Raw genomic sequence first — 16,956 nt, forward strand, 5'->3', positions numbered from 1 at the left:
ATTCTCTAACACATTCTTCAACAGTGGGTGGTCACTCAGGCATTCAGGGTAGCTATCAGATGGCTAAAACCTACTTCTACTGGCCAGGAATGAGGACTGACATCATAGAATTTGTGACTGCTTGTGATGTATGTCAGAGGAATAAGGTGGATAATTCACTTCCAGCAGGTTTGTTACAACCTGTTCCCATACATGAGCATGCTTGGCAGCACATCACCATGAATTTCATAGAAGGATTACCAAAATCAAATGGAAAAGATGTTATAATGGTGGTAGTGGATAGACTAACAAAATAAATCCACTTCATAGCCCTTAGTCATCCTTATACTGCTGCTACAGTGGCACAAAATTTTTTATCTCAGGTGTTCAGGCTTCATCAGCTTCCAGCCTCAATTACATCTGACAGAGATAAAGTCTTTACAAGCAATTTCTGGCAAGACTTGTTTAAGACCATTGGCACTACTCTCCAGCTCAGTACCTCTTATCATCCCAAACTGATGGGCAGACAGAAAGGGTAGAGTTATCTTAGATGTATGAAAGGACATCAGCCAAAGGCATGAAGTAAATGGGTGTCACTAGCTGAATGGTGGTACAATTCAAACTATCATACCAGTGTGCACTTCACCCCATTCAAGGCTCTATATGGGTATGATCCACCTCACCTAGCATTTCTTGTGGAAGTCACCTCCTCTATAGCTGATGTGGAGGATTATATTAAGGAAAGGGATAAAACCATTAGCCTGCTGAAGGAGTCACTGCAGAAGTCACAAGAAAGAATGAAATTCTTTGCAGATAAGAAGAGAACTGATAGGAGTTTCAGGTTATATGATATGGTCTACCTCAAGTTACAACCCTACAGGCAAACCTCCATTGCTATGAGAAGAAACGTGAAGCTATCTGCAAAATATAATGGTCCATTCAGGGTCATTGAGAAGATAGGTCATGTAGCCTATGAACTACAACTTCCTGCAGATTCTAAGATCCAACCTGTCTTCCACGTATCCCAACTCAAGAAGAAGATTGGATCTGCAGTAGTGCCTACACCCCAGCTACCCCTAGTAGATCAACAAGGACAAATTATTGTTAAGACTGGGACTCTTTTAGGTGAGAGAGTCATCTCTAGAGACAATTTCACGGTGCCAAAGCTGCTCATACAGTGGACCAACTCGACACCAGAGGATAGCACCTGTGAGGATGTGGTAGCTCTCTAAAAGAGTCACAGAAATGATACCTGCAAGTGCACAGGGTCTGTTATAGTGAGTGTGCAAGGCAGGGTCGAACCACAGAGACTAGGGTGTGTATTGAAATTCTCCTAAGATACTCTCTAAGTGCAAGGCAGTGAAGTAAAGAGCCAAAGAAACAAAGTAAAACAGTGGCAGTGATGGACAGAGTGCATTGAATAAAAGAAGCAAAGAAGATCAAAGTAAACAGTTGTGGTAACACTACTAGGGTCTTGAATCCACCTTCTTATTCATATGCTAAGGCAATATTTATTCAAATTATGTTCTTGTTCCTTTCCAGAGAAAACTACAAATAATGATTTATCAGTTAATCTTCCTAACTCACCCCTAGCATAGGCTGTCTTCTTACAACACAACCTATCACAGGCTAATTTGGTTCAATTAGCTAACTCTCATTCCTTTCTCAATTAAGCACAGTTCTTATTCTATGGTGGGATCTCAAATGGATAACTTATCAACCAACTTCACTAATTCCCCCCTAGCATAAACTGTCTTCTTACAGTACAACTTATCACAGGTTCATTTGATCAATGTAGCTAACTAGCATCCCTAAAGCTATGAAGCATTATAAGAACAATAATATGAACTTGAATTATCTTAAAATGTGATTAAGGGTTTCATCTAAACCCTAGCAGATTAATTTAGAACATGAACTGATATTAAATTCTAAAATGAACTGAAATTTACAAGACAATTTAAACTAAGAACTAACCCTTGAGGCACTGGCTATTCCAGTCCTCTTGGGTGAAGCACTGGCTAGCCCAAGCATACTTTCTACAACACCCACACATCCCTATTTATACACAAATCAAAAATTAGGGTTAACACCCTCTTCCCCAAAACAGTGAAATTAGGGTTTGGTGAAAATCAAAATTAGGTTTTACCTAATCACTGATAGAAATTATAACTCTTCACCCATGCCTTTATTTCCTCTCCTGATGCAACCCATGCCTTCAATTTGTTCATGCAAGCTCAATCCCAAAAATCCCCAAATAAACAGTAAATTAGGGTTTTAAAATTACTCCTTACCAACTCTCTGAAAACGAATGATAACTCTCACCCATGCTTCCAATTCTTCTCCTGATGCTCCCCACGCTTCAATTGCTTCTCAATTTCGACCTAATTTCCCAATTTTACACGCTAGGGTTTATGATAGAAAACGTGCAGAAATTGAGAAAATAGGTGGCTAAGGAGAAGGGAAAATGATGGGATTAGGTTCCTTTGATGGACGTGGTGGTTATGATGATGGTTGAGGTGGTGACAGAGAGTTGGTGGCATGGCGTCTGTAGAGGAAGAGAAAGGGAAAGAAGGAGATGGCTCGATGGAAAATGGATTGGGTTTGTTTGGTTTTGGGATATAAACCTAGATGCTAGGGTGTTGAGTGGGTTTATCAATTGTTGATGAACAGCGAGGATGAGACGTTGGATGCAAAGATGGTGGATAGATCTAACGGCGAGATGGAAGGAAGCGGGGAGCGACCGTTGGATGCCCGATACAACGAAATTGACGGCTCAAGATGGAGTTAGGTGCTGTAGTGTGAAGCAGGATCTTCAGATTTTGATGTACTGGCGATGCTGCGACCATTGGATTCAGATGTAATCCAATCTGACGGCTCTCATGGAAATGGGTATGGATCTTGGAAATGGATTTGGGTAATGGTTTTGGGCCTTGGGTATGCCAAGACCATATCTTCTTTAAGAACAATTCTTCCTCTTCAAGCCCACTTCTAATTGATCCGGCTTTTGCAAACACCAATCTTCACTTCCTCCTAGCGGGAGTCTTTGCCGTTTCTTTGCTCTTTTCGCTCCGTGAGTTAACCAGGCTTTATTTAGTACCTAAAAATGCAAAATTAATTAAGAAAAGTATTTATTCTTGAAAACAATGAAAATACAGAATATGGGATAAAATGGAGAATTAATGCACAAAAGATGAGTTAAATGCCAAGAAAAATATATAGAAATATGCACTTTTTAGCACTCATCAGGATGCAGGCAACATCAGAGCTCATTTCCCTGACTTCTATCCTTGAGGACAAGGATATTTTCATGGAGGGAGTATTGTCATATCACGTTGGGTGGCCTGAGTTTAAATAGGGAGGGCGCCTTTAGTAAAGTTTACCGTTACGGTTTAATTAATGCTTAATCAGTTGTTTAGTAAGTTAATTAGTAAATTTATTATGTCTTAAGTAGGGTTGAGTGAACGGTCAGGATTGGATCTGTGAGAGTGATTCCACTAGGATTTTGAGTGAGGACTATTTATTGTACCTGTGTACTCTTCTTCTGTTTTTCATGAAAAGAAAAGATAAGAGCATGAAAAGAAAAGATAAGAGAGGCTGCTGTTTGTTCCAGATTTGACCTTCTAGTCCTGTTAATGCTTCTAACCAGTTGTTATTAACATAACAGAAATATGAATCATTGGCTTGTAAATTTTCTAGCCGCATGCATGAGGTACATAGACAAATTTTATAAGGTAGCTTTTGCACAAGATTCGGGTACAAGATAATTTTTCTTCACGGGTAAAGACGAATCAAAATGTCATCACCTGATTAGTATCGAAATAAAATAAGACAAATAGGAAAAAAAAGTATTACTTGTTCATGTTGAAAATGTCAATAGTTTATCCTTTATCAGTTGATAGAAATTGTAATATGCACGGGTTTCAGAGTTAGTTCATATGAATATCTTATCAACATTACTACTCGATTAGACAAGCATATGCAAATTCAAGTTGTTAATCCGATCAACAAAACAAAAGGAAGAAATGAATGTAGTATTAATACATTTGATTTGTGTATTTTGTCGACTCTTTGACCTATGGGGTGCAGCGATTTTAGGAAGCGACTTATTTATTTATACGTGAAAATATATGAAAACAATAACACGTTAAATGAAAACTTCGGCATTATTTAGTTTACAACAAGAAAATCAATGCCTAGAGAGCATAGACGGTTGGGATACTTACAAAATTATCATACCACAACAGAGACAGTTGGGTGATATTTGCAAAATTATCATACCACAATGTTAAGGAGGACTTAATTAGTGACTTGAATAATTTCCACGGAAACAATCTTATCCCACTGCTTTCATATGTTAAGAATTCTCTGGGTGCCAAAATTCTTACTTATGTGGTCGTTGTATGGCATGCAAACCTTTTTTTGCTGCAGGTACAATAAAACTTCGATAAATTAATAGCCTTCAGAAGAAATAAAACTAATATTTAAACGATTTTTTTTGACAACCCTTATAGTTGTAGCATATACTTGAGCCAAGAAACTTCGTTTGACATATAAATGTGATGAATGATTCATGTATAAGACAATGTCCAAGCTTTGTATCGAATAGGTAACAAAGTACGTAGTAGAAACCATCTAGATTTGTCCATCAAAATATCTGCCCATGATTTTGTTTTGAAGAATTTATTACCCTCATACCGAGCTTTTTCCATCAATTATTTTGCATTAAACTGTTGGAAAATGAGTACTCAGAGAATGAACCTCAGATAACATAAAAGAATATTGTATCACTTGACTTCAAGACCTTGCGATTATTTTCAGCAATTATTTCGATCCTTCCCAAATAATTGGCGATTACAATTGGTTGGGGAAATATTGCTCTCAGGATACAATAAAGACCTAAGAACATTGTTGGATTCAAAGGTGAAAAGCGATATTTTCCTTAGAATGAATCAGTGAAGTGCAAAGAAAATTTTAAAAACTGCAAAATTTATGGAATACTTAGGAATACTTCAATAATTTGGTCAAGAAATAAGGTCAAAAATTTAAGATTAACTTTCTATAGGACTAATTAGATCGTCGATATGAGCCGACTAAAATATGGATTAATAATAATTTCCACGTAAGACAATTTCAAAACATAGTTTGGCTAACTCTGCCTATTTAAAGAATGATCAAGATTTGTCCTTCCTCAATTGCTATGTTATGTGATAAGAAGGTGATATCTAAGATTAAGGTACAATTCAAATCTATTAGATTCATACCATTTACAACTGGACGCCTTCAAAAAAATTGACGTGTTGTTATTATTATTACAGGTAAGGGATACATTGACCACACTTGCGCAAATAGCTCACTTCGCAAATGATTGGTGTTACATGTACTGTATAGAATGCAACGATGAATTTGAGAAAACAAGGCACCAGGAGCAGTGTCCGGAGTATTTTGGATATAGTAACTTAGACCCGATGCAATACTTATGTTCTTCTTTGTTTTTAGTTTTTCCACAATCTATTTATTTAAGAAAAATGAACATTGCAAATACATAACATCAACAAAAATTAGACAGATTGTGTTTGATAATAATGGCTACTGATGGTCCGAAAGCGGCAAAAGAAAGGAATTGTTGTATAAGAATTGTTGGGATATACGACAGAGTACTTGATACGAATGAAAGAGGTATTAACTATTTCGATTCTGAAATCACATAAAGCTAACAGTAGAAGATGACATCAAGTTTAAAGTTAGTTACAAACATAATATGGCTAACTAAAATTTTAAAAACAAACAACATATATAAACTTAGAAAGTCGTGGGACTTGAAGAGGCCAATTTTGAAAACTACAATCTTAGAAAGCAACGATCCACAATACCATAATTTTTTTTAATAAATATTCACGTAGAAGATGTCAACTTTTGGTAAAGGATCTATTGACAACCTATAAATTTGAAATAGGATCAGAGAGTACAATATGTGTTCAAAGTTCTTTATGAGTTAATGTGTCGCCAGATTGTATTCCAAGTGAAGGTAGAAACATGTGGAAGTGACAGAATGTCCAAGACTTTTGAAGTTACCAAAGCCTTCGTTAAGACGAACTGCTGGGCACAATACTTTGTTTAAGATTTAATGGCATAGGTTTGCATATTTTAAACATTTTAAACATTGTCATCTAATGGGTGTTGAAAAATAACAGGAAAATCATGTCACATTGGAGAGTTTGTATCATCCGTTCGATGCAAAAAAATATTATTTTTACCGCCTATTTGGAGGATCGACAACATGACCATGATAGATGAGTCAGCTGGAGCGAAATAGGAGCATGGGGAGACTTTTATGGACGATATTGATTATTTGATTTCACTGAGATGAGCGTTACTGACGACATATTTCCAAAAAATATTTAAACTTCCATGTTCATGCAGAGAATTATCTCATAATAAGCAATGAACCTAAATAAAAAAGTGTCTGGAAGTTAAGATTATATTTCTTTCGTTTGAGCAAATCTCCGGCGGTAAAATATTAAAGGAAAAAGAAAAAAAAAAAGGGAAAATCCCGACTATTTTTATGACAAACTCATATTAAATCATAAGGAGTTGATAAGTATTCGGGACACAAATTATAGATATATTAAAAATGAACCAACATCATGGCATGTGCCGTTACGGCATGGGTTAAGTGCTAGTATTATACATAATATCTTGATATCACTATTCACAGTATCATTCGACTATTAGAATAATATTTTAGTGTATATTCGCAATGAAAACTTTTATCCTAAACATATTTTATTTTAGTTGAATAAAACACTTGAAATCGTCAATTTTTTGGAAACTCTAATTTATTGATTATTTATAAAATATTATTCGTTACAAATTCCAAAGAATTAAAAATGATGTTGTTGAAAGGTAGTAATTTGAGTATCATGATTTCATAAACCCCATGTAGATGTAGAAAAAATGATAATTGTGAATACAGTCACTAGTTTTAATAGGATTTGACTAGACTATCAGATTCAATCTTGGCGTATGTGCTTAGAAGTCTTCTTAGTTTACTCCAACATCTGAGTATCTCCTCAAAATTCTTCTTAGTTTGCTCAACCATAATTTTTTGATGAAAAATAATTTTCCCAAAGTAATGCACAACGTCCATATCCATCATATATATGTCCTTCTGAAACACTAATGAAAATGTCGTGATTATACTTTAAAAGAATGCTCTAAACTGTTGGAAAATGAAACAATTTTCATACGAATAGAGAATCCTCTGTCCAAGTTGAAGCCTTTTCTCCAACAAACCTAAAATACACTCATTTAATATCAGTTCAAATAAACACAAAATCAAACTTAAAATCAGACCTCCTATCAAAATTATAATACAACTCATTTAAGGAATCAAACGGTTCTGGGTTAGGATTCCTCTTGGGATCTGTAATGGTTTGGAGTATTTGGATCTTCATTTTCTTCATTCATGAAGGTTAGATGCAGTTAGGGGCTATTGCTTTTCATTCTATTTTATTTTTTGATCTTGTTGGATTTGTGAAGTAAATGATAAAATAAGAAGATAATGACATCACCTGATCGTACAACATAGAAATCCTAATAAATTTTACTCATAAGATAGATAATTAGAGTGATAATAATGTTACAACAATAATCACCATGATCACTTACAAACACAAAAACCCTAATGATGAAATATATCCTAAGACACATACAAACCCTAATATTGAAATAAATCTAGACTAGATGAAACAAACAACAATATTGAGAAACTTAAAAACTTCAGACAAACAAACCTCAACTGTTCTTTTCATGATACTTGAATTTTCATCAGCAACCCTTACGCACCACCATTTTTCATCCCCTTGCGGACCACCACCATATCCACCAGCCCCTTGCGGACCAACATTGCAGTGAGGTAGATATAATGTCTGACAACCCACATATATAGAGACCATATGTGAGGATTTGCTCTGTTAAGTAACTCAAGCTAATATTAGGAAATTTAGCATTCAAACTGTTTACCAGATGGATGAAAGGATTTGGATTTTGGAGTTAATTAGATTTGGTACAATTAAATTTCTGGTCCGGTTAGTTACTGTAGTTTTAATCTGGAAACCGAAAGAAACGTATCCAGAAACATGAAATAATATAACCTTCCATGGTAAACCCTTGAAAAGTCTTCACGAAGCATCGTGATGTAACATGAAAAATTATTAAAATATTTGTATTTCTTTTTCTCTGTAAATTATTATCAATCAGTTGAGTTTCTTTTTGGATTCCGCAAAAATATTACTTTTAGCTGCACTTGATAGGAGGTGCTGCAAAAACTTTCTTTTTCCGCATATATTGTTGAGATGTGGCAATGTGGTGTAGCAATAGATAGTTTTTTTTTATAGAGTTAATATTTCTCTATTTCTAATAATTACGAATATTTTTTACCTAATTATTTCATTTCATCATGTTTTTGATACATGTGTTGTAATCTTTTATTTGAAAGGCGAGCGACATTTTCATATTTAAGTTCGTATTAATACGAAAAGTAAATACTTTAGGATATTATTATGAATACGTCATCACATTTTGTCATGATTATCTTTTAAAACGCTTATATAATGACACATATATTACTATCAAATAATCATCTGCGAAAAGAAAATTTTATATATCATAAATGTAACCTGATATCAAAAGAATAAAATGTTCATTTGTAAATAATTGTATGCAAAAAGGAGTATTCATTCATATCATAAACTTCGTACGTATTAACTAACTTAGTATATCATTTTTCATCACAAGTTTCTCATTCAGCTGGGCAAACAAAAAAAAAATATGATAAATTTTGTTTCTTTCGTGTTTTTGTAGATAATGATGGAATTTTTTGCTTTGGATTTTTATATATAAATTTCAACATATATCTCTCTCTATAGTTCCTAGGTGTTTTTCTTTGTTTTCATTAGTTGATCAAGAAAATGAGTTGGCATTTAGCACCAACTATCGACACATATGAATGTTTTACATGTACCGGTAATAACCCTAAAAGAGCACAAGAGTGTCAACTATCGTCAGATGTGGGTATTCATGTGGTGATAATATTTAAAAAAAAAAGTACATAAAAAAGTGTGTTTTAAGTTATAATTATTGACAGTTGTGAAGGAGTTATTTATGACGATAGTAGCTGGACGAGAGAAACTTCTTGGATGTATTTTTTACTTCTAAATCATTGAAACATAATCCCATTTGGAATTTAACACCAAGATTTGGTGAGCACTATATAAGAAGACTCACAAGAAAATATTTTTATCATCTTTCATCACATCTTAGAAGTCAACATCCAATATTCTACGAAAGAAATCTAGGGTTTTTCTTTTAGAGGGAAACTATTTTTCCTCTACTTTTGTATATTTTTCATGGGTTTTATCAAATGGATAATATTCATATTGATTGGGGATATAGTTGGAAGTCCTTAACGTGTGAGTTAATTTGTCTGGTTGTTATTTATGTTCATGATCTCTTTTATCGTTCATGTTCTTCTTTTGATATTCCATGTATGATTGAAGGTGTGTTTGTTGATGATGTATACTAAGTGGACACGTATTCATATCTAAGGCTAAACTATGAATACTAAGTGGACATGTTCCACATAAAATAGTCGATAGACCTGGTTGCAAGTAGCATAGTGTGATTATTGATTGTACTCAAAACCTTCTTCTAATTATATGTGGAAGCGACCAATCTTAAATATATTACTTATAGTACTTTTATTGTATTGACTAGCCTAATTTAAAGAACCTAACACTCTTAGAGGATTAAACTTGATACTAAGTTTCTTTAAGTTGTCCACTGAATAGTATTTTCATATTACTGTTATGGTATGTGATGACATAAAAGAATTTACCAGAATATGCTCTTATTGGGGCACTTTAGGACTATTGATATGAAGAGATAGTAAACTTTTAGTTTAAACGATTGAGGAGCATGACTGGCGATGAAAGATGAAATTATGAACTAGTATTTTCTCACCTTGATCTCAATCTTTACTTATTTCGTTTTTATTTTGTTAGTTTCATTTAATTAATTTAGTTAAGTAATTATGTTATCCCATTGGTTACATAAGAAGTTAAAAACAAATAAAAATTACACAACTCCTCGTGGAAACATGTGGATTTACTGAATTTATTTAGATTCAAAACTAACCATACTGAAAGCATATGGACTTAATAACCCTCACATTTCTAAATTAATCATGAAATTTATGTTCATCCTACTGAAAGTATATGGATTTACTGAATCTCACATTTAAATTTAAGTTTCTGTTTAGAAGCAATAATAGCTTCATATTCAGATAATGTACATGAATTAAGAGGATAAGAAACTACAACTGAATAGAAGAATCACAACAAGTAATATTATAAAAATAAGTGCCAAAAGAGGTGTTCTCTTGTTTTTCAAAATGGAAAGGAAAAGATCTATTGGATGTCGGTTAATCCAATATTAGGGTTGATCTTCCTTTACTCAAGTTGGATAACTCAAAATATGGAATGACGAGGGTACCAATTACACCACAATCTTTCGATATCAACCTATATGACAGATACCTTGCGTGATCTAATATAGACAAAGACTGTCAAGAAGATAACAACCACAAGGTATACACTTGGTGTATAAAATAGGTATTGAAACCAAACCTAACTATACACTTGGTATATATAGACTATGGTTTCTTGCTTTGGCCTTGAAATACGAGTTGGCATTAGTTGCTAGTCCCGACGCGGATGAACTACAATCGGTGCTTCATTTCTTTGAGCTAAAAAGTAGGCTACATAGGCATCCACAATGGGTTATTTCATTTTTGATCCAGCACCTTGTCGTTCATATCATCTAATTCGAGTTCATTGCGACATTTTGGTTGCTCATATCATCTAGGCTCGACAATGCGATGCAAGAGATGTTTATTTCCATACTTGATGAGGTGGTTTCCTTCCATTCCTTGGATGATCATACTTCCTATTTATCTATTCTATGTAGGCATGCACCAACTGTGAATTGGGATTTTCTATGAGGGAAGCTGAACCAAGATTTCAAGTTAGGGGAGCTTACAGAAACCACTCGCATCACAAAGATGATGTAGCGAGAATGACATGATCCCAACTGATACACCCTTGGCACGAGCAATATCAGTGCATGCTTTCAGTTCGATGCCGAAGCAAAGTAATTAAGTAAGTTTGTAATAATATTGCAATGGCCTATGTGCGACTCAAGTCATGCCCTTTTTCTAAACATGACTCGAAAGTTAGTAATGCATGCAATATACCTTAGCTTTAGTCTTTATGCCTAGCACCCTTTGTAGACAAAGGTAAGTTAAATGATGATGAGCTACATAAGGAAACTACATTGAAGGAATCACGCTTGCAAAGGAAAATCATTTGTGCATTTTTAAGTTGAGAAGTGAAGTTTTATGGCCCGGTTATTGCATTTACGAGTGACGCATTAGGGAGTTTTGACTTGTGTGGTTTGGCGTCAGAGGCATAATTTCCGGTACGTCACAGTATGTTAGATATTGGTGAACGTCTTACGTAGAAATAAGTCACATGTGATGTGGCTGGTGAATATCAAGCTAACAACTAAGATTGAGTCTATAAACCAGTTTTTACACTATCCAATTTACAATAAAAAGATATGTTTTTTTATAATAAAAGATAATAATATTTACATTTAGAGTTTACAAATATTAGAAAGAAGAGTTAATCACTCTTGATAATCTAAGTAATATATATAAAAAGGGAGATTGATAGATAAGAAATGGTTGTTAATGAAAGTTCCAGTACAACATTATTCTCTCCACTTATCCAAGGGTGTACACATATCATATATTGTGGCTCAGAACATTAAACAAAAGGAAGTTAATTCGATTATGGTGAAGAAACAATCCAGTTCTTTCTGAAATTATCGTAGTGGAAAAAAAAATTTATGCACGTGGATACATCATAACATGAGGGCTACAAAAGTAGAATAAAGTTAAACACCATATCTAACCTACAAGTCCAACACTGTAACCGAAATGTCTACCACATTTGGTCAAGACGACGACACATACAAAGAAAGTGAGAATATCAATGATCAAGTTTAAAGGATAGGACCAGGCATTTAATGCAACTGGTAAAGGACAGAATGGGTGAACAAAGCGTCATAACGAGGCGGGAACCGGTCGTTTGGATGTTTGCGAGGCGAACTCTGTATTGGTCCATAATAAGAAGTTTATCAGGAGACAACAAAGAATATACCGGAAACATTCCCTACAACAAATTCGTCCACCTTCATCGTTGAGGATATAAAAACTCAGATACACATGCTCAACACTGTAATTTTAGTTGCATCATGGCTATAAAAATTCAGCATTAAGCTATCAGAAAAGAGGTTAAGTTCTTTGAATGAGAAGCAATTGTATAATGAGATTGAGAGGGTTGTTGAGTTTAATATCTTAGCCCTTGATCTTTGTGACCATAAAAACAATTGTTATCACTGTGGAGGTAGTAATCATGTTGAACCACTGAACCCATAAGTGTTGTTATTATTTTTTTACAGTTAGTTGTGTTGTTTGAGTTCATTAGTCCATGATGCGTTTAAAGGTTTTACTGTATAGTTAGATTTTTAGCTACTACAACTATAATTATACTTTTTTTGTTCATTTTTCTAAAGTTTCTCCCCTCATGATACCTCTCCCTCTTTAGTTGAGTAAAAACAGTTCAGACACTTCAATCTCATATCTAATTCTACCATACCAAGTTACCAACACTATCTTGGTCAGGCAGGCTGATAATATTTTCAGCCAAATTAAGCTCATGGGAAACAAAGATATATTGTTTTAAGAAAAATGTAATTAAAGAAAATCAGAAGTCATACCCCATTGGTTGTCAAATTAGAAATCCTTATTCAATTTCATCAAAACTACTTACACTTCCATGATCATATAAGTCAGATGGATCATTATTTGGAAGAGTATATATATCCAACTCCAAGACATTTTATAGGTCGAATATCATATAAAATGTCGAGCGCCATCTTTCAAAATTAATAATCTAATTCAACGATATACTCCAGCTTTCACTAATTGAATCAATAATTCCTTTCCTTGGACAGAAATCTATTATTTAGTTTGGCTTAGTAGAAATGTGCATGATATCCTTGTGTTTAAGGTATCATAGGATGTCAGTGTCATGGATCTCCTTGTCAGAGATAAGAAGAATTGGATGACCATTTGATTTAAAGACCACACCTTTACTAGAATGTTTATTTGTAAAGCTGTCAATTCAATTCTCCTAGCAAGGGAAAGAGTTGGAAAAATTCTAAATTACATTGATGGCATTTACGAAATTCCAAATGCCAGCATCAATGGTTTCAAAATTCATTGTTTGTTTCTTATTATTTCCGGAAAGTTTATTTTCAATAGTAGTAAATATTTGCCTCAATGTTTTAAATGTTAATCCAACAAACTTTTATTCGGAGTGGATTCTATAAGAACTAGTAATGTGCTAGACACTAGTAGAAAGTAGTACTCATCAGATGTACATAATTTTTGAGATTTGTTTTATCAGTAACTCTAGGTAAATCGTAAGAATTTTCCGAAAAAATTCCCGAGAGACACAATTTCATTGGATCCTCTTTTTTTTTCTTCGTGATGGGTCCTACTGGTTGTGTTTCCCGGAATTTTTCCTGCAAAATTCTCACAGAGAACCTAGCATTACTCTTGTTTTACCTCTTTGTTTTGGACCTTGCTACAGTCGGGACAACATTGGCTGGTCCAGATTTGGGATAAGACGTGACCCAGTCTGAGTGGTGTAGAGGCGAGTGATTCTAGCATCGGGATTGGTAGCGGGGTGAAGAGGGGAATGATCAAAGATCTGGATTAATTTTTTCAGATTTAGCCCTAGGTTAATTGTTCCAGATCGGTGCGGCTACGATGTGGTCTGGGCCCCTCTTTATGTAATGACACGTAGATTTTTTTCTCGAAAATAATTTATTATCTATCTTTTTGTCTTAATTACTTGTTTTTTTTCTCAAAAAGGGGGCAGGTTTTTAATACGAGTATTTATCAAAATACTAAGAGAGACCACATACAAAATATATGTGGCCCGCCCACATCTTAATCTAAGCCGTTCTAGATTTGGCCCATATATTTGTCCCAGCTTTAACTTTTTGCTTTTTAATTTTTAAAATCGTACTTTTGCTTTATCGTTTCCGTTGCCCCCGATTTGATTAGAAATACAGAAAGACGACGTTTGTTTGTAACATCAAGATTGAAAAAGAAGAAAAAGGAGAGATTTTAAATAAAAATTACTTTTTAAAACAACTATATATTGTTTAATTAAAAAAAAAGAATTATAAAATAATAATTTATTATATTATTGATAATAGAATATTTTTTTAAATAATAATTCTTTTTGGTCCCAAATCTATTATTTTGTAAAAGTTATATTATATATAGTTTGACTTTTGAGCATTTTTCAAAGCATTCAACAAATTATACATATTTCTGACGTACTGAGAATCTTGTTTTCTCTTCTCTTTTCCGTTGGATTATTCCCTCCTTTGAGCTTCGAAATTTGAACTTGTATAGATAGAATTACAATCGTAAGATTCTAAGACAACCTTCCTTAAGATTGAGAAATGATATGCAACATATCCGGGCGAGGCTTACATTTAGCTTCCAGAGGATGTGCCTTGTTCAAGGTCAGTCCAGTACCCTCGGTCATGTCCACCAATTCATCTGCATGAATCCGTTCCCACTCTAAGCTTTGAATTAGAGATCCTAAAGCTGACCCAATGACACGCATAGCCAAGGCATCACCAGGACAAGCCCTCCTTCCTGCTCCAAATGGCATCAACTTATACCCTTCTCTTATTCCTTCGGTAAATAAAAACCTTTCTGGTTTGAACTTGTTTGGTTCCTCCCATGTTGTTGGATCATTTTGTATGGCCCATACGTTCACAAAGAGCATTGTACCACCAGGAATGTTGTAACCTCCGACGGTGCAATCATCTGACGACTCGTGAGGTGTTAATAGGGGACCAGCTGGATACATTCGCAGCGTTTCGAGGATGATGGCATGTAAATATGGGAGATTGTTGAGGTCGGTTTCATCGACTAGACGTTGCCGCCCTACGTGAATGTCGATTTCTGCTTTGGCCTTGTTGAGAACTTGTGGATTGTTAAGTAATAGGGATAGAGCCCATTCCATAGTTCCTGCTGTGGTGTCCGTTCCTGCAGAGATCAATACCTAGACACAAATGAAAATACGCAAAAATCATTTAGTTTGGCTTGTCGCGGTAATTAATCTTATAAATGAGTATATAGGACAAAGAAAAAGACGTCGAGAATGTGAGTTGAGATATACATACCCCAATAAGACCTCGAATCATATGATCAGAATAGCAATCTGGATCTTTGCGTTGAAGCGACAACAAAACATCGATCATAGTCATTCCCTCTCTATTCATTATTTTATCAGCATCATCAGTAGTCTTTGCTAATAATCGTCTGCGTTGCTCAATTAATTCCTGCATGAACTCGTCTCCTCTTTCCTTCAATCGCACCATCTGCTTCTCCACTTTGTTGTAAAACCCAATCCATTTCAAAGTAACAAAGTAATCTCCCAAACTGGCAGCTGTACTCAAAGTCAACGCCTCATTTAATATCTCTCTAAATCGTTTCGCCTCTTGACTCAATTCTGACTCCTCTTCCTGATCTACATTACCATAATACCTCTTCCCAGCAGTCATTCTCATCATGATATTAACTGTTAACTCAGTAAACACAGAATTCATATTCATTACCTGATCAAAGCTGGCGCTACTGAGCCGTAAAATCATTGACCGAACTTCATCCGCCCGAATGCTGTATAACATTTTGAGTCGGCTAGATGAGAAAATTTCAAGTGCAGATATTCGTCTTAGGTTACGCCAATGAGGACCATATGGAGCCCAAATTAGTTGAGTATATTCATAACCCAAGTGCTTACCTATCAAAAGACGTGGACGGTTCGCAAAGATTACATCGTTTTTGCTCAAGCATTCCTCGACCATAGATGGTGATGACACGACTATAACGGGTTTAGTTCCAAAACGAAGGTACATAATCGGACCATATTTTTTCGAGATGGTGGCAAGGGTTCGATAGAGCGGTAACTTCAAGAGATGCAGATGGCCCAGAATTGGGTTTGAAGGAGGACTTGGTGGGAGATTCTTTTTCTCCCACTTCCGGATGATGAATATTAGAATAGATGTTGCAAACATGGCCAAGGAAAGGATCAAGGACAGAGTTTGCATCATTTTCGAACAAAATGGAATGACATAAATTATTAAAATGAGGGGATTAAATATTCTTGTGGCCGGTTGTTAAATGTGAAGATCTCCCATTTAGAGCAAGATTTGTCAATCTAATGATGAAAGATATTGAATTTTCAAAACACTAATTAGTGTATATGGTATAATTGATAAGCTCCAAAAATCTTCATAATAAATGACGTCTTTATGTTTATAGGGAAAATGGATTGAAAGAAGCAAGAATGCGCGTCCAGCGTGAGTATTGCAGCCCATTAGCCTACCGCAAATGGCTTTGAAACTCTGATCTTAACACAATTACCCAGTACAGCTATCCGCGTAAAGAAAGAAAATCGACATTAATAATATCCTCCATCCAATTGGAAACTACGTTATCAAATCGTATTTATGGATGAGGACAAATTACAAGGTAACTGTGCTTAATACTAGAATTTATTTTGGCAGGATTATAATGTAGTCTATTTGTAAACACGGAAACATATAAACAACGTTTAAACCAAATAGAATGCAGAAAATGAGTCATTTATCCAAAAATTATAAAATGTGAGAGTTATGGACTTTTAAAATATCATTCCTAGTCTGGTGCTTAGGAAATATATTTGGAGCCTGTTATTAAAAGAAAATAAACGGTCATTAGGA

At 34.7% G+C, this 16,956-nt stretch overlaps 1 protein-coding gene across 1 annotated transcript; it reads right to left on the minus strand.

The window, feature by feature from the left end:
• Positions 1-14,468: 14,468 nt before the first annotated feature.
• On the minus strand, positions 14,469-16,305 carry LOC113296550 (cytochrome P450 81D11-like). The gene is made up of 2 exons (XM_026544852.1): positions 15,376-16,305; positions 14,469-15,254 (listed from the first exon to the last, which is right to left on the minus strand). The coding sequence occupies exons 1-2, from the start codon at positions 16,303-16,305 to the stop codon at positions 14,631-14,633; spliced, it is 1,554 nt and encodes a 517-aa protein (XP_026400637.1). The 3' UTR covers positions 14,469-14,630.
• Positions 16,306-16,956: the final 651 nt, after the last annotated feature.

The sequence above is a fragment of the Papaver somniferum genome, chromosome 7 (genome assembly GCF_003573695.1).
Source record: "Papaver somniferum cultivar HN1 chromosome 7, ASM357369v1, whole genome shotgun sequence".
In the NCBI taxonomy this organism is placed as follows: Eukaryota; Viridiplantae; Streptophyta; class Magnoliopsida; order Ranunculales; family Papaveraceae; genus Papaver; species Papaver somniferum.

Bases quoted from the DNA above. Each gene is read 5' to 3' on its own strand.
- LOC113296550 (XM_026544852.1), bottom strand. From the start codon at position 16,305: ATGATGCAAACTCTGTCCTTGATCCTTTCCTTGGCCATGTTTGCAACA. The intron at 15,255-15,375 runs GTATGTATATCT...ATTTGTGTCTAG, and splicing joins TGATTCGAGGTCTTATTGGG to GTATTGATCTCTGCAGGAAC.